This window comes from Martes martes, assembly GCF_963455335.1.
Source record: "Martes martes genome assembly, chromosome: 6".
Taxonomy (NCBI): Eukaryota; Metazoa; Chordata; class Mammalia; order Carnivora; family Mustelidae; genus Martes; species Martes martes.
Genome location: NC_137893.1, coordinates 69390365 through 69415715, shown reverse-complemented (window position 1 = coordinate 69415715; position 25351 = coordinate 69390365). Strand labels below are relative to the sequence as shown.

At 39.9% G+C, this 25351-nt stretch overlaps 1 protein-coding gene across 3 annotated transcripts in view; it reads left to right on the top strand.

Annotated features, from left to right (window-relative positions):
- The window catches only part of AKAP7 (A-kinase anchoring protein 7), a 144243-nt gene that overhangs the window by 100623 nt on the left and 18269 nt on the right, over window positions 1-25351 (top strand). Inside the window, exon 8 of one of the 3 annotated variants that reach the window (XM_080805480.1) lies at window positions 5307-5375. The exons of 1 other annotated variant lie outside the window; for it this stretch is intronic. In XM_080805480.1, the coding sequence (XP_080661606.1) occupies window positions 5307-5375 (69 nt within the window). Of the gene's footprint in view, window positions 1-2728; window positions 2884-5306; window positions 5376-25351 lie in introns of those variants that run through there. One more of the 3 variants, XM_080805479.1, reaches the window with a different exon arrangement.

The following is a 25351-nucleotide window of genomic DNA, read 5'->3' as shown; positions in this document are numbered from 1 at the left end:
CCATATTCTCTGAGAGGTTTTGGCTTAGTTTATTTTCTGAGCTCAACTTTTTCCATCAGTCAAAAGAGGATAGAAATACCACCTACCTCACAGAACTGTGGTAGAGATGAAATGAGAGTAAATACAAAGCACTTAGCAAGACCCTGGCATATAGTAAGTTCCAGAAAATCTTGGCATTTATCCTTGTTCAGCTTACTACTTGATTGTTTTTGTGAGATAGTGGAGGCCGAGGAGGGGCTTGTATCTTGTGCTATTCAAGTCAGTTACAGACTGTTGTATTCCCGAACAGTTGGGTAAATGATGACTACTTTCTAGGTCCTTCTGTATGGTAGCTATTCAACTTTGAGGAAGGGGGCATGTGATGGTGGGGGAAAAAATAATCAGTTTTTTCACCAGTATTCACAACCTATGTATGGTTTTTCAAACAAACAAACAAACAAACAAACAAAAATCCCGACGTATGAATGTTTCTGTTCTTTTGAGTTGAAAATTTGGGTATATGGAAACTCTTAAGAAATCTATAGAAGGGAAGTTACATTTAATTATATATTTAATGAATCATCTTTATTGATAAAAAACATAAAAATATGCAACGTGAAGACCATTTCTGGAAATCCTGGGCTGAGACTAGCTGTGACCTAAGGTATGAAACTATAGTCTTTCATAACAGAGAGAGTCCTGAGTGAGAGGAAACCAGACTCCATCCTCTCCTTGAGGTTAAGTGATATGCTAATCATTTGCACAGTTCAAAGCCAGTTTAAAAATTCCTGTCTTGAATTTTTCAGTTGTTTTCCTAATCTTGTATTATGGTTGGTTCTTTTTTTTTTTTTTTAGGATTTTGTTTATTTATTTGACAGAGAGAGAGAGAGAGAGAAATCACAAGGAGGCAGAAAGGCAGGCAGAGGGGGAGGGGGAAGCAGGCTCCCCGCTGAGCAGAGAGTGCTGAGATCATGACATGAGCCGAAGGCAGAGGCTTAACCCACTGAGCCACCCAGGTGCCCCTGGTTGGTTCATTCTTAATGCTTATGAAAAAAAAATCTTGGGCATTACACATATGTATATCTGATATTATATATATTTTCCCCTTAGACTGCCGGATATCCCGAGGTAGATACTGTAACTGATATTCTTATTCTTAATTGCATGTTATTAGAAGTAGAATTAATTAATAAAGTGAAGCTGGTGTAGGGTTCATTGTAGCATACTGTCCCCTGAGTGCTGCATGTCAGGGAGGGGCCTTTTGGCTCCGAGTCCACATGTATAAGCAGTAACTCAAGATGGCAGCCCAGAGGCAGGAGATTGCAACAGGAGGTGGAGAGATTCCTGGCTGGTGCTGAAAGGACGGAGGTGCAAACAGCTATAGTAGTCTGTTCTCTGCCTCTTTCCTTCCTCCCAAACACTATCTACTTTGCAACAACAAGTTAAAAACTTTATAATGAGCTTAACCTGATTTTCAGGTCTTACAGAGGCGGTTAATCCAAACTCTAACAAAGAGGTCATTATTTCTGAACTGCCCATACCTGGCAGATCTGGGATTCAAACCTCTGGCTTTCTCTTTCTAAAGGTTTTATGGTAACATCGACATTGGTGATTAGGGAATGCTAGGACTTACTCGTTTTTTTCAATGAAGAGTGTTTACTACAAATATTTCTTTAATGCACGAAATAATGTTTAACATTAAAAAAAAAATGGACAGCTTTTATTTTTCCAAACTGCACTCTCTTCTTGTTCAGAGGGAAACGAAAGCAGGCATCCTGCATCCAGAACCCCAGAAGGTTTTCACGATCATCCTTCCACCTCTTGGTTAATCGGTGTGTGTGTGCCTTGCTAGGAAGTAGAAGAGTACGGCAGGAATTTGGATGGTGTTTGTCTTTCATTCCTGTGGTGTCATAAAGTAAGGCTGTTCTCTAAGGGAACAGATTTGGAGCTGTTACTTGAAGTCACTTATCTCCTGTCATGAAGTTCAAATATTGTGTTTTAAAATTAGTCGTTGTACTGTCCCTGAATTTGCTTACCCACCCCCTGGATTCATTCTGAAAGGTGCTTTTATCTCTGCTCTTTTTCTCAGTGGTGCTTCTAGATTTGGGGGATTTTCTGGGCTAACGACATACTTGATGCTCTGATTTCAAAATTTGTAGTATTGATTTACTAGAAGAACACAGGAGTGTTTCAGAAAGCAGACATTTAACTTTAAAAGCTACACTGTAAAGTGCTGACAACAGGACTGTCCCCCACTTTCCCTGTCATTCCTACAGTTGGTGCAGCTCGTGGATCGTTAGTGGTACTTCATTCAGGCTGCTTTTTCAGTGTTCTGCCACGTCAGCTTCCTTATTCATAAAACAAAGAACCCCAAATCTCCTGGGGTAAAAGAAAGCTCTTCCTCTTTAAGTAGCAGGCAGAAAATGTAGGGATTTTTTTTTTCCTCTGAATTTCTCTGTGTAATTACTATATTTGTCTGCAGGAGCGAGGACCACTCCTTGTGGTTTGTGCCTGATTATCTTTCTTCAAGACACACACAGTTCCTAGGCTGTGCCGGTGGCAGGGAGCGGAGGCGGGGAGCTCTCAGCTGTGTGAGAATTGGGCGAGCATATGGCTACTTCTCTCCCTGAACGCTGGTCCCAGTGCAGTTGCCTCTGGCTGGAGGGCTGGGAGGTGGAGCCTTTCTCCTCACCGCCGCGAGTTCCCTTCTCCTTTCTCTCTGCTGGCTGTGCATTGGCTCTTCGTGCTCCGAGTGGAATAGGCAGGGTGTGCTCACAGACCGCGGTGTAAACTGCAGTTTCTATTTGGGGTGCCCGGGGAGAAGAGCACCAGGAAGGAAAGACAGCACCAGTGCCATGGGCCAGCTTTGCTGCTTTCCTTTCTCAAGAGATGAGGAAAAAATCAGTAAGTGTGACTGTACCGTGCAGGTCCTAAATGCTTGTGTGGTTGTCTTCCAGGGCTAGTTTTGGGAGGTTTTTTTCTTATGGGAAAGATAACAGAAGAATGAGCTGTGATTTTTCCTGTGCATTTCTTAAAAGGATTGGTAGGTATGTGGTTAATAATTAACTGGGGAAAGTACAGTGACTCAATAAATAAGCTATGTTAAAAATACAAAATCCTGAAAACTTGTTTTTGATTTTCATCTATTGCTAATCCTATAGCTCCTTCTTACCCCACTATCTAGAGTCAGAGTTTAGTTTTGACTTTCTTTAAATCACTGCATGCAATTTGCTATGTGGTATGAGCCAGACTTCATCTTTCTTCTCTGAAATTGGGATATTTTCAGAGCAGGGCTCGAAAATAACATACAGAGAAGTCAAGCTGGCTCTGAAATGACGTATATTACACATTTGCAGATATTTTCACGTGTCCTTTGCTTTGTTCTCCACGGAGGGGACTCAGGTGTACCTGTAAGACAGCTCTCCACACAAGGGACGCTGCCCTGCTTCCCAGCGAAAACCTCATGCATATTTTTCAGCCGATGCCAGGCAGATTCAACATCTGCTTATGGTTGGGAAAACAGAACTCAAACTGATGACACTTGCATGAAATTCTTTTCCTCCCTGGATTATGTGTATTCACTTACATTTTGGCTTTGTTAAAGACAGGACTAGCATTTTAATTTGTGTGCTGAATAGAACCGGCCTTACACTAGTTGCCCCCCAATACTGAATTTTTTGTGCTTTTTCCATAAAATGTTTATAGTCATACTTACTGAATTTGCAGTCGTATTTCTGTCACATCAGGGCTTTCTTTAAATAAATTTTTATCGGTCTCTGGAATCTCATGATATCTGCTTCAGATACCGAAGAGTCCACATCTGGCTTATATTTTCTGCTGCTGGTTCTTCAGGAAACTGGCCAGGGGCAGGTTTTGAAAAAACTGACACACATCCTATACCTGTTCCCTTAGGAAATAAGGCAGTTTTCATAAGAAATCTTCGGGGAGTGCTTGGGAATAAATGTTGGGAGACTTTGGAGCATTTGATTATTAACAAGAGCCAATAACTGTGCTCTCAGTTTTACTTGTGAAAACGATAGTGTACAATTCAGATGACTCTGAGCTCAAAGCCTGAGGTGAGTTTACAGCAGGATTGTTCGTTTTTCTTTTATTTATTTATTTTTTTAACAATGAGCATTGGCATTACTTTGGCAGCCTGAAACTTTTCAGGTATTTGTCAGGGTGATTGATTTATAATTGCCAAGGGTTTTGGTTGATTGAGTCATTGCTTGGACAGTATCTCTAGCTGGATGGACAGAAGTAGGGATAGTAATTTCCCCCTTCTCCCTCTTGACCCTTCACCACTTTCTGTTCCACTGCTCCCAGTTTTCCCCTGGAACCCTGGCTTTCCTTCTCTTCTGCTTCCCTCCTTCCCCGTGTGTCAGCAGTCTTCTTGGTGCTGACAGAAGTCAGGGTTCACCTCATTGAGAAATTTGCTCTTCTTTGTCTTTCTTTATCTGGGATTGTGGGGTGCAAATTCTTGTGTTTTGTGCACAGTGCTTCTTCATATTAGTTGATAGGGAGTCATACAGACTGCCTTTTGGGGTTATTTCCTCAAGTTCCAAAAATTTAAAAAGAATTGAAAGCATTACACTGTGTCTGAAGTGAAGTTCTAGTTCAGAAGTGCAAATGAAGGTTGGAATCCGTGCATTTGTCCCCCTTTCTTCTCCTCCACCCCGACTGGCTGCTGACCTTCCCCTGTCCCCTCACCATTCTTGCAACTGTCTTTGATTTTGACGTTGTTTCCCCGTTTTTCTCCTCACGATCTGCTCCACACTCCATCACACATCCCATCAGCTGTTTTCCGAATGCTGTGTTTAATTTCTCTGCTACCAGAGGGTCTAGAGAAGGGCATCTCTGCCAGCGCTGTAACACTGCTGGTAATACATGTCTAACAGTACTTACAAAGGGGACTTGAGAAAAAAGTGGCAGAGAATTCATTGGCCATGCCTCAAGAAACGTGTAAATTAGCACTGGCTGTAGATAGCCAGTCCTTAAGTTGTGTTGATAACAGGTAAAAGAATCCACAGGAGACGCTTGGGAGGGCCCAGCGTTCTTCTGATCCTGCTGCTGGGTTGTACAGTAACCCCCGGGTCTTGTTCATCATTGCATCCCCACCTAGCAGCCTAGTGAGCCTGCTCTGAGCCATATGCTCAGTGGGGACCGACTAGAGGCAGAGTCCAAAAATGCGAGGGCCTGCACCCTTAAATTCTGCTGTAAGGGATGATGGCTCAGGGATATACCTCCTCAGAGCGGCTCAAATTAGGGGGCACTACACGAGGTTTGGGTGAGAGTTTAAATTTGTGGATGTCATTCTCAAAACACAGGTGAGTTGGAAAGCCCGTCCTCTACCGTCCTGCAGAGATACAGACAGGATATACCCAGCGGGCCAAGTGGTAAGATTTAGTGACTCCTTGTCCCCTCCCACTGCTGTTGTATCCTGCTTTGAGCCTTGGTGGTGGTAGTAGATGGAAAGTATTCCCATTTCATTCATTTGTTAGTGTTACTATTCTAATCCATTGATCACAAACAAGATGATTGTTTAATCAACTAGTTGTGCAAGAGCTCTACGTTTGTGTGAAAAGTTAACTGCATGCATAGCCAGAAATCTTGTTAATGGGGTGAATCGTCAAATACAGTAGAACCCATCATGGCTTGTTTTTCAGTTAATGCCACACAAAGCAACTATACCCTTTTTGTTTAAATCCCAGCTGTAAGCATTTTCTTGAGCTGTATGCTTTGGGGCCACAATAAGTAGAACATGCTGATAATAAATGCATGTTTCTTGCAAGATTAATAAGTGCATTTATTGCAAGTTCAAACTCTTTCTATTGCTACACAGGAACATACTTAACATGAAACATTACTGTAGATATTGTAGGAGTAACAGATATTGTAGATACTCTCAATCTAGCATTTCTTGGTGGATTCTTACATAACATTTGTTTTCTTTGGACTATCTAATATCTCAGTGAGCTTTCTGGAGGGAATGTCTAGGAACAGGAATGTTACTGCACAGGCTTACTGACCATTGTACTTCATCAGTCTCATGAAGTAGACCTCAAAAGAAAACTTAATGATGAAAGGCAGAGACTTCTGTAACGAATTAGGAAACATTCCACTGGCTCTTCCCCTTTTGCAAACTTTCCCATTTGGAAGTACATTGCTTTTATGTAGAATGAAATAGAGAAATGTCCAAAGATGAACCATACTGCCTCGTCTGCTAGTCAGGTTACTGTCACCGGAGGTTTTCAAGCATAGAATGAGAAGCCATAACTAGGGGTGTGTAAGGGTGAACAGAACAGGTAATGAATGGATACACTGGTAACTTGGTTACTTTCTAGCCCTGATATTTGGTGATGCTGAAAATAAAATAGTGTGTATTTCTGTAAGACCCAGATTTTAATTTTACAAGTATGTGTCTTTTTATTGAAGTATAATTGACATACAATAGCATGTTAATTTCGCATGTACAGCATAGGGATTTGACGTGTGTACTTTGGGATGATAACTACCGTAAGTCTAGTTACCATTTGTCACCAAAGTTAACACAGTATTATTGAATGGATTCCCCATGCTGTATATTTTATTTCCTTATTTATTTTATTGGTGGAGTTTGGTACCTATTGATATCCCTCACCCATTTTACTTCCCCATCCCCTCCTCTCTGGCAACCACCAGTCTGTTCTCTGTATCTGTTAAGTCTGGGTTTTGTTTTGTTGGTTGGTTTTAGCTTCCACATGTAAGGGAAATCAGCAGTATTTATCTTTCTCTGTGTGGTTTATTTCACATGGCGCAATACCCTCAAGGGCTGTCCATGGTGTCGCAAATGGTACTATTTCATTCTTTTTTGTGGCGAAGTAGTATTCCGTGTGTGTGTGTGTGTGTGTGTGTGTGTGTTCCACATCTTCTTTATCTATTCACCATCAACAGGTACTCAGGTTGTTTCTAAAGCTTGGCTATTATAAATAATGCTTCAGTGAGCATAAACATGCACGTGTTTTATCAAATTCATGTTTTTGTGTATTTTGTTAGATACTCAGAAGTGGAATTGCTGGATCATACGATAATTCTATTTTTAATTTTCTGAGGAACTTTCATACTGTTTTCCATGGTGGCTACACCAACTTGCATTTCCACCAACAGTGCATAAGGGTTCCTTTATCTCCAGACCCTCACCAAAACTTGTTATTTCTTGTCTTTTTGATAATAGCCAGTTTGGCAAGTATGCAGTGATATCTCATTGTGGTTTTGATTTGCTTCCCCCTGATGATTAGTGATGTTGAACATCTTTCAAATGCTTATTGGCTTTCTGTGTGCCTTCTTTGGAAGAATGTCTATTCAGATCCTTTGCTCATTTTAAAAAAAGATTTTGTTGTTATTTTTGAATTGTATGAGTTCTTTATATATTTTGGATATTAACCCCTGTGGTATATGTAATTAACAAATATCTTCACCCATTCAGTAGATTGCCTTTTAATTTTGTTGACTGTGCAGAAGCTTGTTTTCTTTTCTTTTCTTTTTTTTAAAGAGCCTTTTTAAGTTTGGTATAGTCCCATTTGTTTATTTTTGTTTTTGTTGTCCTGGCCTTTGGAGTCAGACCCAAAACCACATCACTAACGTAATTGTCGAGGAGCTTATCACTTATGGTTTTTTCTAGGAGTTTTATGGCTTTAGGTCTCACATTCAAGTCTAATCCATTTTGAGGTAATTTTTGTATATGGTGCAAGATAGTAGTTCACTTTTTTTCCTTTGTATGTCGCTGTCCAGTTTCTCAACACCATTTATTGATGATACTATCCTTTCTTTATTGTATGTTCTTGCCTCCTTTGTCATAAATTAATTGATCACATATGCATGGGTTTATTTCTACTCTGTTCTGTTCTGTTAATCTGTGTGTCTGCTTTCATGGCAATATCATATGGTTTTTATTACCATAGCTTTGTAGTCTAGTTTGAAATCAGGATGTGTGATACCTCTAACTTTGTTCTTTTTTCCCAAGATTGCTTTGGCTATTTGGGGTCTTTTGTGGTTCCATATACTTATTAGAATTAGATGATTTGTTCTAGTTTGTGAAAAATGCCCTTGAAATTTTGATAAGGATTGCACTGAATCCATAAATTTCTTCGGATAGTGTGGACATTTAACAATAATAATTCTTCCAGTCCATGACTGTGGAATATCTTTACATTTATTTGTATCACTTTCAGTTTTTTTTCATCAACATCTTACAGTTTTCACTGTACATACAGGTCTTTCACCTTCTTAGTTCAGTTTATTTTTAGTTTTTTTTTTTGATCGAATTATAAATGAGATTTTTTTCTTGATTTCTCTTTCTAATAGTTTGTTACTAGTGTATAGAAATGCAACAGATTGTTGTATTTTAATTTTGTATACTGTAACTTTATTGAATTCATTTATTAGTTTTAACAGTTTTGGGTATCCATTTTTGTTTTTTCTCTATATAAGGTTGTGTCATCTGTTAAACAGTAACAGTTTCTGTCCTTTCTTAGCAAATTGGATACCATTTATTTCTTCTTTATGTCTTGTCTGATTGCTGTGGCTAGGACTTCCAAAACTGTGTTGGATAAAATTGGGGAGAGTTGGAATCCTAGTCTTGTTTCTGGTCTTAAAAGCTGTGAGTTTGTCATATATCGTCTTTATTATGTTGAGGTATATTTCCTTTATACCCATTTTCTTGAGTTTTTATCATGAATGGATGTTGAATTTTGCCAAATGTTTTTTCTGCATCTATTGAGATGATCATATGGTTTTTACCTTTCGTTTCATTAATGTCATATTATTTGATGTTCAACCATCCTTGCATCCCTGAAATAAATCTCACTTAATGTTGATATATGATCCTTTCAATGGATTGTTGAGTTCTGTTTGCTAATACTCTGTTGTAGATTTTTGCATCTATGTTCATCAGGGATATTGGCCTATAATTTTCTGTTTTTATGGTGTCCTTGTCTGGCTTTAGCCTCAGGGTAATGCTGACCTCATAAAATGAGTTTGTAAGCATTCCCTGCTCCTTGATTTTTTGGAAGACTTTGAGAAGGATAGGTATTAAATCTTCTTGGAATGTTTAGTAGAGTTCACCAGTGAAGCCATCCAGCCCTGGACTTTTGTTTGTTGGAAGGTTATAAGTGTGTGTTTTATTAATATATACATATTTTACTTTTATATATGAAATATTTCTCAATATAGTCTTTTTGTTTGACATGAGTTATCAGGATAGTATTTGTTTCATAAATATGAGCCAATCTCAAGATGGTTTCTTTCTGATGATTTGGAATTTGGTGCTACAACATTAATATATGAATTGAGATAAACAGTGTTAATTTCATGTCTGGTGACTACTTATATTTTTGAACCTTAATTACCGTGGTGGATATTGTTCAGTTACACTCAAGGAAGTCTGATTTTCTAATTCTCTAGAAGGCTTCCTAGAAATCCTATAGCCTTATCCTTTGCTCTTCTCATTTGTACTTAGATACACTGACTTCTCTTTCATACGTGTGTTCTGTCTCCTCACAGATTTCAAGTGCTGCACATGCAGGACCCATGTTCTAGACCTCTCTTCATAGCTTCAGAGGCTAACATAGTGTGTTACCAAAAGGAGGTGTGTTCTAAATGTTTGTTAGTGAAGAGAATGAGACACATTTTCTGTTACAAGTATGCGAGAATGGGAGTCGGTCTGACATCAGTCTGTCAGAGAACAGAACTTGGAACGGTTCTGGTTAATACTGTAACCTGTAAAGAACTTTGGTTACTAAATGTACCAGAGAAGGATTTTAATATGTTCTCACTTAGATGCTCCAGCAGGTGTCCCAGGAAATGTGTGATAGGGAAACTGCCACCAGCGGACAACAATGTCCACCCTCCTTCCTGGCCTGTAGAAATGCTTTTGGACACAGGGACGCAGTGGAACTCCCGTTCTGCTGCTGCCTGTTGAAAACATATGGCCCGTCTCTTGGCATGAAGTTTTTACTATAGAAAGAGCACAGGACTGGGCATAAGGAGAAGTGGGCGAGAAACTCAGCTCTGCTCTTAACAGTCTGACACTGGGGAAATTACCAGCGTCAGTGGGCCTTGCTTCCTCATTTTTAAGAAGCAGGGCTTGAACTACCATGATCTTGAAAGTTTATTGAGCTTCTCCCCATTTGTCCCTTCAAACTAAGACTCTAAGAAATAAATATGATGGGCGCCTGGGTGGCTCAGTGGGTTAAAGCCTCTGCCTTTGGCTCAGGTCATGATCTCAGGGTCCTGGGATCGAGCCCCACATCGGGCTCTCTGCTCCGCGGGGAGCCTGCTTCCTCCTCTCTCTCTGCCTGCCTCTCTGCCTACTTGTGATCTCTCTCTCTCTCTCTGTCAAATAAATAAATAAAATCTTTAAGAAAAAAAAAAAGAAGGAAATATGATAGATAGAGTGCAGTTCTTTCTTCTTCCTGCTCTCCCTCCCTCCCTCTCCTCTCCCCACTTCTTTTTAACTCACTGAACGCTTCCTGTGTGTCAGGTACTGCGCCAGGTAGGATCATTCAGAAAACTGCTTATGAAGAGAAATGATTAAAAAATAAATGCTTCCTAACTGCCCCAGTTAAGAGGGGAAGTGGCTGCAAGCCAGAAGTTTGGAGGAGTTCTCAGTTACATTCATGCGAGGTGCTGGGAGACCAAGAGCTGGCAGTAGGCTGGGACCTCACTGCCCCCTTTCTGAAGCAGGAAAGCACAGTGAAGCCAGCCGTGCTCTGTGTAACCAGAGACTCCATTTTGTGTAGATTCCTGTGGGTAATACTGTGGCAGCACCAGTGATGGTGTGTGATAGAAAGCATTTAACCACAGTCACTAAAGATTAGATTTTTCCTTTACTAAATAATGTCTACCCAAGAGATTTATGTTTCTAAAATTAAGTGGAGGAAAAGTAGTGCAAATTCTCATAGTTACCATTCCTGTCTTCACTCCCTGATTCCCTTTGCTAATTCATAGGCTATCTAGTAACCGTATTCCTTTTTGTTACTGTTATCAGACCTTTTTACAGTTTTCCTCGATTGTCTGATCAAATGCTGAGTAGTTTTCATTGGGAGTACAGAGGTTGTAGAATTTTTCCCAGCCTCTGGTGCATCACCGGCTGCTGTGAGCTCTACCCACATGTCCTGTCGAGCAGTGTGATGTGGCCTGTCCCTAAGTCTTCTTTCCTGGGTGAGGGCCAGGGGAAAAAGGAGTGGAGAATCTGATGTACATAAAGGTTTTGGCTAATAGAAGAATGCTTCCTATGTTACCCCTTCCTGGGGCATTTGCATTTGAGCAAGGTTCGTTATCCCAAGTGCTCTTGGGAAGTATTTGTAGTAAAATAATAAAATAAATTAAGCAGCAGTAATGACTAAGTCCGAAATAATCTCTAGCGGAGAAATTTCAGGCAACTAGTAAAACTCTTTCAGGGCATCTGATAAATCACTTTCTATAGATAATTGCCTTCCTTTTAATTAAGTTGGCCTTGCCTAATATGTAGGTCTTTCAGCTTTCATCCGCAAATTTCTGATACTCACAATAAAGAAACTCAAAAGAGCCCTAAAACTCTCAGTGCTGAAAACAAAGGGATTTTGGGGGCAGATAGACTCAGCTTACATCTTTGGTTCTAAAATCTGCTATGTAACCTCTCTCAGCCTCTGTACCTTCATCTTAAATATCTACATATTATGAGAATTAAATAAGTTAACATATATAAAAATGTCTGACACTGTGGCTGGCATGTAATAGACCCAGTAAATATCATTTCTCTGTAACAAATGAGAGTATACTGTATAATTATAGTCATTTTAGAAGTCAGCTTGGCAGACCATGGTTTTATTTCTGTCATGCCCAGAGGAGAAAAAAAGGACTTATAATTTCAGGCCTTGAATTGTTGAGTAGACTTATTGGTGTGGCATTTTTTCCCTTGGGACACTCCCTTGCCTTCTCGTTGGGGTCTGTCCATCAGGATGCCTAGATCTCTGTTTTAGGAAAGACGTGTGGTCCAAGCAGAGTCTACTGGGAGTCTTCCCTAAGACTTGATAGAAGGTCTGTCTTCCTTTTGGGTTGTGAGTGGAAAAGATGTAAATAAGATGGCCAGTTGGTAGGGAGTCAGGGGGAGTCTTCCTGAGAATGAAACCAGCACAGAAGAAAGGAGGCCAGAGAAAGAGAGAGGGAGAGCCAGTCCTCGTGATAATATTTGAGCCTCTGAGTTCTGCTATGATGAAGGCCTTCTTCATTAAAGCATGAAGCATTACATCCTCCTCTTTCTTTGCTTAAACTTGCTTGAGTTAATTTCTGTCACCTACAACCAAGAGGCTTCAGATACTATTATAGAGGACACTCTGTATCTATAAGAGTAGACTCATTCTGGAAAAAATATTTACAAATCTGGTGAAGAAGTAAAACTCAAGAAGAAGAAGAAGAAGGAGAACTCTGATTTCTTCTGAACTTTCATGTTGTGTTTTAATGGCAATGAAATTTAGCTTCAAACAAGAGCTGTTATGAAGAGTAATTCCATCCACTTCAACTAATATTGTTGAGCACCATACATTTGGAAAGCTCTGAGCCAAATGTTAGGGAAAGTGCGATGATAGATAATACATGGTCCCTGTTGTTGGAGGATTTCTTTTTTTTTTTTTTTTTAGTTTATTTTTTAAAAATTTATTTATATTTTTAGTTTCTCTTCAGTGTTCCAGAATTCATTGTTTATGTACCATATATTCATTCATTGTTTATGTACCACGCCCAGTGCTCCATGCAACACGTGCCCTCCATAATACCCACCACCAGGCTCACCCAACCTCCTACCCCCACCCCTCCAAAACCCTCAGTTTGTTTCTCAGACTTCACGGTCTCTCATGGTTTGTCTCCCCGTCCGATTTCCCCCGAACTCCCTTCTCCTCTCCATCTCCCCATGTCCTCTGTGTTATTTCTTATGCTGGAGGATTTCTTTTTAATTTTCATGACTTTTTAGAAAGAGGTTTGTTGGATCCCAATGTTTATTGTGCCCTGAGTGGAAAAAGCCAAGATAAAAAGTCTTGGTGTTCTCGGTCAAACAAGCAAAGTCACACCCCTTCCATACCGGGGAAGTTACATGGCTGTGTCTGCCAAGTCCAGGAAGAACGAGTTAATTGCCGCTGAGAGTGGGGGTTGCCTCAAACCCCTGTCACAGGCAGTGGTTAAAGCTTGACGCAGGCAAACACCGTTCCTACAAAAAACATTTTAGAATATAAAGTTTCCTATGACAAACATTTACAATGCCAGAGGTACCAAGTTAACAGAACTTGGAATTATTAAAACCAGCCTTTCCATTATGTAGTCAAGTTCTCTGCCCTTAGGAAGTAGTCATACACAAAAACTGAACTGTACGATGAAAATAAAAAGAGCAAGCATAGTTTTAGCTTAAAGTCTGTGGAAACTGGGATATAAAGAATGTTAATTTTCCTAAAGGCTGAGTCAAAGATATTTGAAGTTTATAATTTTGTTTCTACATGCTGCCCCCAAAACTTGTGAGTTTATTCAAGGACATTTGTAAGCGTAAGATATATATATATATACAGAGAAATTGTGGTGCCTGAGAGAAAGTGACGTGAAAACAGGATGCTTGGAGTAGATGGAGAGAAGGTTTCACATTCCCACAAGAGACAGAGCCACCCAGTTGGTAATGAAGTTGGTAATGAAGAAGGGATCCAATGGAAAAGGGTGACCCACTTTTTTACATGATCCTATAACCCTTCCCCACCACCTGTCCTTTGTCTTGTGGTTAGAATGTTGGTGTTGACATATGCCATGTAAATTACTGCAAGTTTCAATTTGATGTCTTACATCTGACTGTTAGAGCAAAAATAAAATTCACACTTTCCAAGCATTTAAAACATTCAGCTCAAGTTAGCTGTGAAGCTCAGCTTGTTCAGTGTTTTGACTGATATTTATGATACCTAATGAAATGGCAAGCAGATGATCTGTTCATCTAAGACCTTCTCTCTGGATCCGTAGCAGTTGCATCTTATTTAACATTCTGACACGTGGGAGTGTGTCCTGAGGAGGGAGGCCAGGTTGGTGAGGAGCCTGGAAACCGCATCCTAAGAGGAAGGCCGAGGGACTATGGCTGCTGAGCTAGGAGGAAAGAAGGCAGATGAACTAGTTGTCTTGAAATATTTGGAGGACTCTTTAACATGGAGGGAAAAGAAGAATTATCATGGTTCCAGCAGGGCAGAATCAGGACAGTGGTTGTATGTTCTCACACATTTTCTTTTGGCGATTTTAGATATATAAAACCCACTAGTATTTTAATTATGTTTGGAATAACTCTAGTTTTTTTTCTGATACAGCTATGTGTATTTATAGATGTGTATCTCTACACAAATACATATGCAAATATATAAACATAGGAAGAATTTAAAAATAAACAGTAGGAGGATTCTAGCACTCATAAGTTGACCTTTGAACAAGACAGGGGTTAGGAGTGGTGACCCCTTGTGCAAAGATCTGTATATAGTTTTGTCTTTTTTTAAGATTTTATTTATTTATTTGACAAGAGAGATCACAAGTAGGCAGAGAGGCAGGCAGAGAGAGGGGGGAAGCAGGCTTCCCGCTGAGCAGAGAGCCTGATGTGGGGCTTGATCCCAGAACCCTGGGATCATGACCTGAGCTGAAGGCAGAGCCTTAACCCACTGAGCCACCCAGGCGCCCCTGTATAGTTTTTGACTCCCAAAAAACTTAACTACTAATAGCCTATTGTTTCCAGAATCCTTACTGATAATATAAACAGTTGATTAACACATAGTTTGTACATTATATGCATTGTACACTGTATTCTTATAATAACATAAGCTAGAGAAAAGGAAATGTTATCAAGAAAATCATAAGGAAAATATATTTGTAGTACAGTATATATATATTTATGGAAAAAATCTGCATATAAGCTGGACCTGCTCAGTTCATACCTGTGTTGCTCAAGGATCAACTTAGCAGTAACTCTAGTTTTAAATAATGAAAATACTGAAATGGAGTCCAAAAACACAGAGAAATTATCATAGTCAAATTTTGCATTAGGAAGTCTTTTTTTGAAAGGTATATTTATTTATTTGAGAGAGAGAGAGAGAGCACAAGTGGAAGGGGCAGAGGGGCAGGGAGAGAGAATCTCAAGCAGACTGTGCTGAGTGCAGAGGCCCACAGGGGGCTCAGTCTCCCAACACTGAGATCACAACCTGAGCTGAAATCAAGTGTCAGATGTTTAACCAGCTGCACCATCCAGCACCCTTGGGTTAATAATTATTAATTTAAAGCCACCTTAAATGGAGGATCAAAGTTTTGGTGAAAAAAATGTATGCCTCTTTGTTATTTTTTATAATACCCATTAAATGACTATTTTAAACTCATTTCTTTAGGATCAGGACACTTGCCTTAAAAGAAATGTAGGGGTGCCTGGGTGGCTTGGTCAGATAAGCCTTGGACTCTGATTTTTGAAATCAGTCCCTGCATTGGCTCTGTGCTGAGCATGGAGCCTGCTTGGGATTCTCCCTCTCCCTCTGCCCCTCCCCACCCACTCCCCATACTCTCTTACTCTCTCTCAAATAAATAAATAAATAAATCCTAAAGTTGAAATGTAATATGCAACTTTGGGTTCTTATCTAGGTGTGTTTGTGTATTACCTATACATAACATTAAATATTGAATTCAGTAGTAACTGTGAGCAGTTGGTATCAATAAATCCTAGAGACAACAGGCGAAGGTGCATTGCCTATTGTCTTTATAAATGAAATTTTTATGAAAAAATGTTGTCCAAATTTAGACACTATGTTAATTTTCTCTAATATGGGTATGGGAAATTTAAGATAACAATTCATTATGATGCTATTGTGTCCCACTACTGTGTACTGTACACTCTACATTACTTAATCTGCTATGTAAAATTAGATTTACAGGTTTGTAGGTTTCATAGAACCTAAAAATGTATCCATTAAACTATATGAAATTTGAATATTAAATTCAAAGTCATAATAAATTGTTTTATGGGGAAGCAAGTTCATGAAATACGCAGTTTTTCTTAAAAAAAAAAAAAAATCAGCCTTACAGCTGCTCCAGACTTGGTACTGTTTGCTCTTATCATTCATGTGTTAGTCCTCTGTAAATACCACGTTGGCAGGCGAAGAGACAGAAACAGTTTTGTCAGTTAGGATCCAGTCCAGCAAATACACTGGTTATTTTAACAGAGAGAATTTAACGTAGGGGGTTAAGTAAACAAATTTTGGAGGAATAAAGAGTAAAAGGCAATACTGAAGGAAAACATAGGTAGTGACTTTCACGCTAGGGTCACTTGGGGGAAGGACCCCAGGGAGCTGAGCCTCAGGCCTTGGAGGAGGGGCTGCTGTCTCCCAGGAGGTACCTCTGAGCACACAGCTGGGCCCTGTGAGGCTAGGGTGCTGGCCTTGAAGGAGGGGACACTGGCCTGCTTTGCTCTTCTCTCTGAGGGAAGGCAGTGAGGCTGATTCCAGGAGAGAGGAAATAAATGAAAACTGGAACCAACTGGAAGGAGTGGCTGCCAGTAAGGGGACAAGCCATAGCTGGGGCAACCCCATGGGGACAGTGAGCAAACAGCCAAGGGAAGGTTCCTTTCCCCCTTGTACAGCTGTCCATTGTCCCTCTGAACCTTCTTGGAAAAACCATGTATAAAAGCTGTGGAAGGTATAGGTTGTAGACTGTACAGCCTTGGAGGGACTATACATTGCATGCATATATGTAGCTGGCAAAGGAGAAATCTGTTTGCTGAGTCCAGTATCGTAAAGCTGAATAAGGAAGGCGGATTCAGAGCTGAGAGGCAGTTGTTCAGTAACTGGCACACAGTGGTTGCCTGTGTTTCAACATTATCTTCTATTTTTATTATTCCAAGATAAACATTCAGTTTGTCAATTTGTGGTCCTTATTTCTTTGGGGACAAGAATAATAATCATATTAAATAATGATGTATAATATACCACAAGTATTTATAAATTATGCAGATATGTGACTGTTTAAAAAAACACATTTTAAAAATAGGTGGTATTAATCAAACGAATTGTTAAGATGTTTCTAAGGAAATCCATCACCTGGATCAATTTAGTAAACTTAGAAAAAATTTTTTTAAAACTAATTTAAACAGTTTATGAAATTCTTTAAAAATAATTTGTCTTTTAAAGTTTAAGTATGTGTTCTGCAGTGTTACCAATCTTACTTATAGTATGATTTTTTTGGTGAATATGTCTCTTTTTTTTCCAGTTTTATTGAGATATAATTGACATATGATTTTGATGTCTCTAGTTCTCTTGTTCCAAATTAATGATGTTCACTGTGAACACATGATAGAGGGACAAGCTAGTGAATTAGATGGGGGGGTTACACCTGCAACCAGGCAGAGGTTAGTGTTTGGGATGATAAGCAATGCTCTCCATGGCTTTGGAAATTAAAGAGAACCAAAGACTCAGGTGCCAGGAGGCCAGGCCAGTCTGTGGAATGTTCTGAAAAGTCTGAGGAATCCTTAAAAGGATCTGGGATCAGTCAGTCAGAACAGAAATAGAAAAGGGCAGTCAAAAGAGTCAAGCAGTTAGAGGTTAGATGCCAGGAAGTCACAGACATCAAGGCAAATTTATTCTTTTTTTTATTAAAAGGGAGAACTTACTGGCTCATACACAAACAAGAAGAAGGGTAGAGTTGACCTTGAGGCTGACTGACAGGCACGGTCAGCCCTCCGTCTCCTCCAGCAGCATCTGTGTTCTCACCCTCCCAGACTTCATTCTGTGGTGGGGATGACTTCTAGCAGCTCTTGGGAACATTTTTACCTGTCAACTTTTGAGCAGAATGGGTTTCTGAAGGAAGTTACAGGTTGTAAACTACACAACCCTGAAGGGTACTACACATATTAAAGACTGTAATTTATGTATTAGGGCATGAAGTGCTTTTATATACCAGTAAATGCTGTATATTGAGAAAAATTTTTAAGAGATAGAAATGAAGTGTTTTGAGGAAAGGGCACTTCAAAAAATTTACGCGGGGCACAGTACGGACCAGTGTTGCTCTGGTAGACCAGCAGCCCCGCTGGAGTCATGAGGATTATGAGATGAGCAGTTAACTGAAGGGGAGAAATGAAGTGGGTGCTCTTATCAGAAAGGGTGGATGATAAATGAAGAAAGGATTTGGGCCAATTATTATAAAATGGATGCGGCCTGGAACCCTGTGGGGGTGGTTAGCAATGGCGCAGTCAGTCACGGAGCCTGAAAGAACCACGGTGTGCTCTTTAGTTCTTGACAAGGAGAACCACCATGCATCCCTCTTCATTCTAAACACTGAGAAGCTCAGAATCCAACTCTTGGCTCTCGTGACCTGCACTTCTGTGAGCTACACTTCCCTCTGTTCTTTACTTGCTGTTATAACTTGTGTTTTTTCTTGGTGTCGATTCTTACTTTTTACTTATAGTGTACTTTTTACTGTATACATTTTTTGCCACTAATTATCTCAAATCTTCTTGAGATTGGATGACGAACAGACAAATGATGGAAAGAAGCGTGTGGCTGAAGGGATGGAAGGGCCCTATGAGGAAAACAAGAGCGAGGCAGGGGCTGTGTGTGGAGGATTTGACTCTCAGCTGCGATCTGTTCCTATGTCTGCTGAAGGGTTCATGTTCAAGATTAATTAGCCATGGTTCTTCTTTGTACCTGAGAAGGAATGTCATTCAGTTGAAGAAGTAGATGCAAGCTCTAAAGAACAATGCATAAATTTCTTTTTTGCAATCACTCCAACATTGCTTTAAGGAACATACTCTATAAAGTGAATGGCTTACTCATATCATATTTGCTTACAGAAATGTATAGCAAGGGGATCATTAACAAATAGCCTTATAACCTTGTAAGTTGAAAGCTTTCACTTAAAACAGTAAGAATAGCGAATTGTATTGAATTCTTACGACAAGGGGATACTGTACTGAGTGCTTTGTATTTTTATCTTACTTCATTTTCACAACAGCCCGATGGCATAGAACTACTGTTATCCCTGGTTCGTAGATAAAGAAAGTGAACCTCGGAAGGGTTAAGCAGATTTCAGGGGTACAGAGCTAGTAAATGGAGGAACTAGGATTCTAGTCCTGGTATTCTGACCCTATAGCTTAACAGGAAGCATTATAAGTGTTTTCTAGTTAGAAGTCTGGTTGCAGTGCTAAAGACATCACAGGAAGTATCATGGAAGTATATTTCCCATTATCAGATACGAAGCAGCATCATGGTATGAAGGCAAAAGTGTCCTGATTTTGCCATATTTAGTTGCATGGACTTGGGCAAGTCTCTTGGCTTTTCTGACCCCTGGTTTTCCTCATAGGTAAAATAGTGATAATAATAGTAAGCTTTTGATTTAAATGTATGGGGGGAAAAAGGCAGACACATAATAGGCACTTAATATTAGATAGGCTTATTAGTATTAAAAGGTGCCACAAATAGGATTGTTACAACTAAGTAAAGTAATGTTAGGTGTTATAAAAACACGGGTATGTAGAGTCTTGGGACCCCAGATGCAGGACACTAGGTCTTCGAAGGAGCTGGTGATCAGGAGGATGGCTGTGGGAGGGACAGGCTCTGGTTTACTCTTCAGAGAAAAACACTGGACAAGACCAGTCTCACCTCTGCGCTCCTCCTTCTAACTGTGTTTTTGGTGCCCTGCTTTCCCCGGGGACATCAGGCTTGCTCTTGGGGTAGCCTGGTGAGGAAGCCCAGTGTGACACCGATTGTTTTTTGTCCACCCTGGGACCCGTGGGCTGGTTTCTTACCCAGACCTGAGACTCCTTTGCTGGAAACAGTTCTTCCATACTTGGAGATCAAGAGCTTGGGAAACAAACATCAACTGACACAAGAAATGAGTTAATTTACATTTATATACTATTAGTGCATTATTCAACAAGTGTAAAGGCCAGTTTAATTTCCTATTGTAAGAATTCATATATTCAAAGAACTTTAAAAGATTTTATGTATTTATTTGAGAGAAAGATAGAGAAAGGAAGAGACGAGCACAGAGGGAGGGGTAGAGGGAGCAGGAGTCCCCACCGAGCAGGGAGCCCGATGTGGGACTCGATCCCAGGACCCTGAGATCATGACCTGAGCCAAAGGCAGATGCTTAACCAAGTGAGCCATCCAGGTGCCCCTCAAAGAACTTTAATGAATAGTAGATATCACCAAAGAGAACTTTAAAATCATTTCATTTTCATCTGAGTGCTTTCTGGAAGCCTCTAGTAAATTGATAGTCATAGGTCATTGAGAAAAGAAACGTATATCCTAAATTACTTTCTTCGCTCATTCTTCCTAAAGCTAAAGCAATAAATGCGTGAATTCACCAAGCTTCAGGTTGTTTGTTTGTTTACATGAGTAATGAGACTATGTTAATGAACACAAGTTGGCAGTAAGGCGAGGTATGTGTGAGGAAGTGGGGGTGGCCAGGGCTGGCTTAGTCAGGAGGTGAGGGTAAGTGGAGACATCGCTTCTTGGCACCTCTCTCTCTTTAGGAATTCACATTGTCCCCTCGGAGCCTCTCAACAGTCTGTGGGGACAGCAGAGCAGGATGCATGGCCCCTTTTACAGTTGGAGAAACAGGGTCCAGTGCTCAGAACTCAGTGCTCACCAGTATGCTCAGTTTCTTTATTCATTTTGTTATATGCCCTGAAGAATGGCTAAGGATGACTTTAAATTGTATTTTTCTTGATTTTATTTATTTTGTTTTATTTAAAAAAATTTTTTAAAGTAGAGTCCACACTGGGCATGGAGCCCAATGTGGGGCTTAAACTCACAATGCTGAGATCAAAACCTGAGCTGAGATCAGGAATCAGACGCTTAACCAACTGAGCCATCCAGGCACCCCTCTGATTTTATTTTAATGATTAATCATTTTCAAGTTTTCTTTAGGATCACATATTCTCTGACTGACTACTGTTGCTTTTACAATACCTGATAGATAGGGTCCACAGATTGGTCAGTATTCACAAGCAGAATACACTGACCAGATAGTTTTGTATACCTGAATTTTATCGGTCAGACTTTAAAAACTAGGTTTTGGAAGCCATCAGAGAAAAAAAACCAGTGGCAATTTGACCTGTGTGTAACCTTATGTGTTAGCTAGTTGAGTAATCAGATTGAAAATCTTGTAGTATAAAATGCATTCTACAGTCTCATCCAAAAAGGGTTTGGTTTAGGATTAGGCAGCTGAGTTAAAAGGAGCTATATTTTGAATAATTTTTAAAAATATTATTTATTTAATTCTATGATATTGAAGTATTTATGGTGCCCTTGATCACATTGTAGTTACAGTTGTATTTTAGTCTGTCTCACTGAACTTAAGGGCTAGTTATTTGCATTGAACCTAAAACAAAATGAAGTATAATCGTAGGTTAGTGGCATAGCTGTTGTTTTCCTATAAAATAATAGGGATATTCTTAGACCCAAGTTTATAGTTTTAAACATCATCAGAAATGCGAAGATCTAATTATCTTTAACATTATACCTTATGGGTTAAAATAAGGAATTCCTTAAAGACAAGACTAAATGACTGTGTAGAAATAAATGATGGGATGCCCTGCAGGAGTCTTCATAGTCTCTCCCCTGGGTACATTTCCGGCTTCATCATTCTCCTTCCCTCCTACTAACCAGTCACTTTATGCTAGCCCAAGACTACTTCCCCTGCCGTCATGCCGTTTCTTCCCTGGCCCTGCTGAGAAACACTTAGAAGATCCAGCTTAGGCATCCTTTCTTTTGATATTTTCCCCTAGTTAGAATTGCCTGCACTCTGTGTACCCACTCTATATTATATCCCTTTCCTTCTGAGCATTCACAATCTCTTCTTTATCTCTGAACACGTGCTTCTACCTCTGCTCCACTGTGGTTCTCCTAAAGGCAGGGCCCGTGTTGGAGGAATTTCTGTGTTCATAGCAGGAAAGGCGTATCACACACAGATGGAGCTCACGGAACCATGTGTGGAAGGGAAGATGAAAGGAAGGAGGAAGGAAGGAATTATGCTACATTAATCAATATCCATTATTTAGTATCAAAATCTTAATCTGAGAGTGAAGTTTTCTGAATTTCTTGGGTTTTTTTTGTTTTTGTTTTTGTTTTTTCTTCCAACTAACCAACCGTTAAATTATGTGCTGTTTCTCTCCTGTGTACCGTCCCTTCCCTGGGGTGTGAGTGCACCAGAGAGCTGTGGGAAATCTGCCTGGGGGCGCGTGTCCTGGATGAACTCATCTACCTGATTCTGAGTGAGAATGCCACATTTTTCACTTAGACTCTGTGATCTTAGTTTGTGTAACCTCTTGTGTCTCATTGTTCTTGCTTGTAATTTGGGAAGAATAACACTTCTTTTACCTCAAGAGGTTCCTTGGAGAACCAGATGCAACAATGTTTCTGAAAGCACTTTGAAAAGTGTGAAGTGTTGTCTAAATGAATGGAGGGAAGCATTCCTGACAGGCCCAGCCAGGATTTTTGCACTCTGGGGGACCTTTGATCCGGGTGTGTCCTGATTGCTTGTAAAAGAGGGAAAGTGGTATCTACAGTTACAGTTTATTTCACCAGATTAGATCCCGGGCAGCATTTATGCTGCTGATCTGCCTTGGTGAACGTTGCCTCTGGATCAGGAAAGTGGCCTTTATTTCTGCTTGAATCAACTCCTAGCCTGGTATATGAGCGCAAGAAGAGACGTATGTGTTAACAAGGGCAGATGTGTCAGCCCAACAAGGGAAAATTAATCCCAGCTCGTTCTGCTTTTAAGTTTTATGTTAAACTCTCTTTAAAAAGATTTTATTTATTTATTTGAGAGATGGGTGAGGGTCAGAGGGAATAGGAGGGAGAGAAGGAATCTCAAGCAGACTCTGCACGGAGCATGGAGCCTGATGTGGGCCTGGATTCCATGACCTGAGCCAAAACCAAGAGTCGGATGCTCAACCAACTGAGTCACCCAGGTGGCCCTGTTTTATGTAAAACTCTCTTAAATATTAGATGATGAAAAATTACGTGAACATGCTAAGTTTTACAATTTAAAGCAACGCTTATTTTCTAGCCCCCTTATTTTTCTGCCAGACAAGATCATGATGCTTTTGACACAGTTGAACACAGTTGAACAGTTGACACAGTTGAACACAGTTGAACAGTTGACACAGTTGACCATTTATTTCCTCCCTGTCATAAGAATACACTTTCCAGGGATAACCATACTTCTGTTGATACTCCTTTGTACCAGGACTTGTGTTTGAAATCTCTGCTGCTTTTATTCCTGCTTAAATGGCACTTCCCAATCAGTTTTGCACAAAATGATGTATAGTGGTCCGTGAGCAAAATAGGGATATTGAGAACTCCTTACATTCCAATACAAGAATCAAAATTCAGGGAGAAAAAAGCCCATGGTCTCTATATAATAGAGAGCATTTTGTGATAGGGAACAGCTTAGAAACAATACAAGGCAAAATAAGTGAACAAAACAACCCACAGTGTGTCCTGTGTCCCTTGGATACAGATGTCCACAACAGAGTGACAGTGATCACTTGTCAATCAGGAGCTGGTTGCCACATGAGTTTGTTCTCTCTGAGCAGATTGGACCAAATGATACATATTGTGTACACTGAAGGGGAAAATTAAAATGATTTGGGTTTCATTCATGCTCAGAAACCACCCCTGTTCATTACACTGGAAATTATTTTTCAAATTTTGATATTGAGCACAACAGAAAAAAATGATTCAGGAGGAAAGCAATGGAGAATCTGAAGCATGCAGCCATGAGAGATTTCAGTTAGTACGGGGGAAATGCCTTACCTTAGAGCAGAGAGAAGAGCTGAGGAAATCATTCGTGTTACCAGCTACGTACTCTAACTGCCAACAGGGACAGGGCACCGGGATTTCCTTATTGCCGAGTCCACATGGTGATCCCAGTAGACCCCGACATTGTCCCTCATCATGAGGAAGAAATTGTTCTCCTTAGTGTTGTTTAAAATTGAGGTGTCATTGACATATAACAGAATTCACTCTTTGTGTGTGTTGCATACAGTTTGGGGAGTTGAAATCAACATGTAGGGTCATATAACCACGACCACGATCAAGACTGGGAAGTGTTCCCTTATCCCGCTAGTCCTCTAGTGCCCATCTAAAGTCAACCCCTGCCCTCTCCCCAGCCCCTGGCAAGTTTCAATACTGATGGTTTTACCTTTTCCAGAATGTCATGAAAATGAAATCCTGCATTATGAGGTCTACTGACTGTGACTTCTTTCACTTAGTGTAAGGGATTTTAGATTCATCTGTGTTGTTGATGTATCAGAATTCATTCCTTTGGATTGCTAAGTACTGTTCTGTTGTGTGGCTGTACCACAGCCTCTTGGTTCATTCACCAGCTGAAGTATATATTTGGGTGGTTTGGGGGAAATTAGGAGTAAAGCTAATACAAACATTTATGTATAGGTTTTTGTGTAACCATATTCTTTCATTTGTTTTCATTTCTATCTAGCAGTGAGATTGCTGGTTACATGGCAAGAATATGGCCCACTTTCATAAGAACAATTTTTATCAGAAATTTCCAAACTGGGAGCACCTGGGTGGCTCAGTCGGTTAAGCATCTGCCTTCAGCTCAGGTCATGATCCCAGGTCCTCGGATCGAGCCCCACATCAGGCTCCCTGCTCTGTGGGGAGTCTGCTTCTTCCTCTCTCTCTGATGCCCCCCTACCTGTGCTCACTCTCTCACTCTCTCTCTCAAATAAATAAATAAAATAATAAAAAAAAAAGAAATTTCCAAACTGTTTTTACAAACTGCTATGCCATTTTTGCATTTCCACCAACAGGAAGGAGTTCCAGTTGCTTTATATCCTCACCAACACTTATATTGTTAAGTCTTTAATTTTAATTTTAGCGGGTGAGTGATGGTATCTTTTTGTGATTTTAATTTGCCTTTCCCTGATGGCTAATGATGTTGTTCATTTTTCACATGTTTACTGTCCATCTGTATATCTTTTGTGAAGCAACTCTTCAATTCTTTTAGCCATTTAAAATTTTTTTCTTTGTCTTCTTACTAAGTTATGAGACTTCTTTTTGTATTCTGGATACACATTTTTTAATGGCTATAACTTGCAAGTATTTTCTCCCATCCTGTGGTTTGCCTTTTTCCCCTTAACAATGTCTTAAGAAGAGAAAAAGTTTTACATTTTGATGAAGTCCAAGTTATCCCCCTTTTGGGTTTTTTTGGTAGATTTTGTTTTTTGAGATCTATTTAAGAATCTTTGCCTAACCCAAGGTCACTTAAAAAGTTCTGTATTTTCCTCTAGAAACTTTGTACTTTTAGCTCTTATATTAGTTCTGTGGTTCATTATGAGTTCATTTTT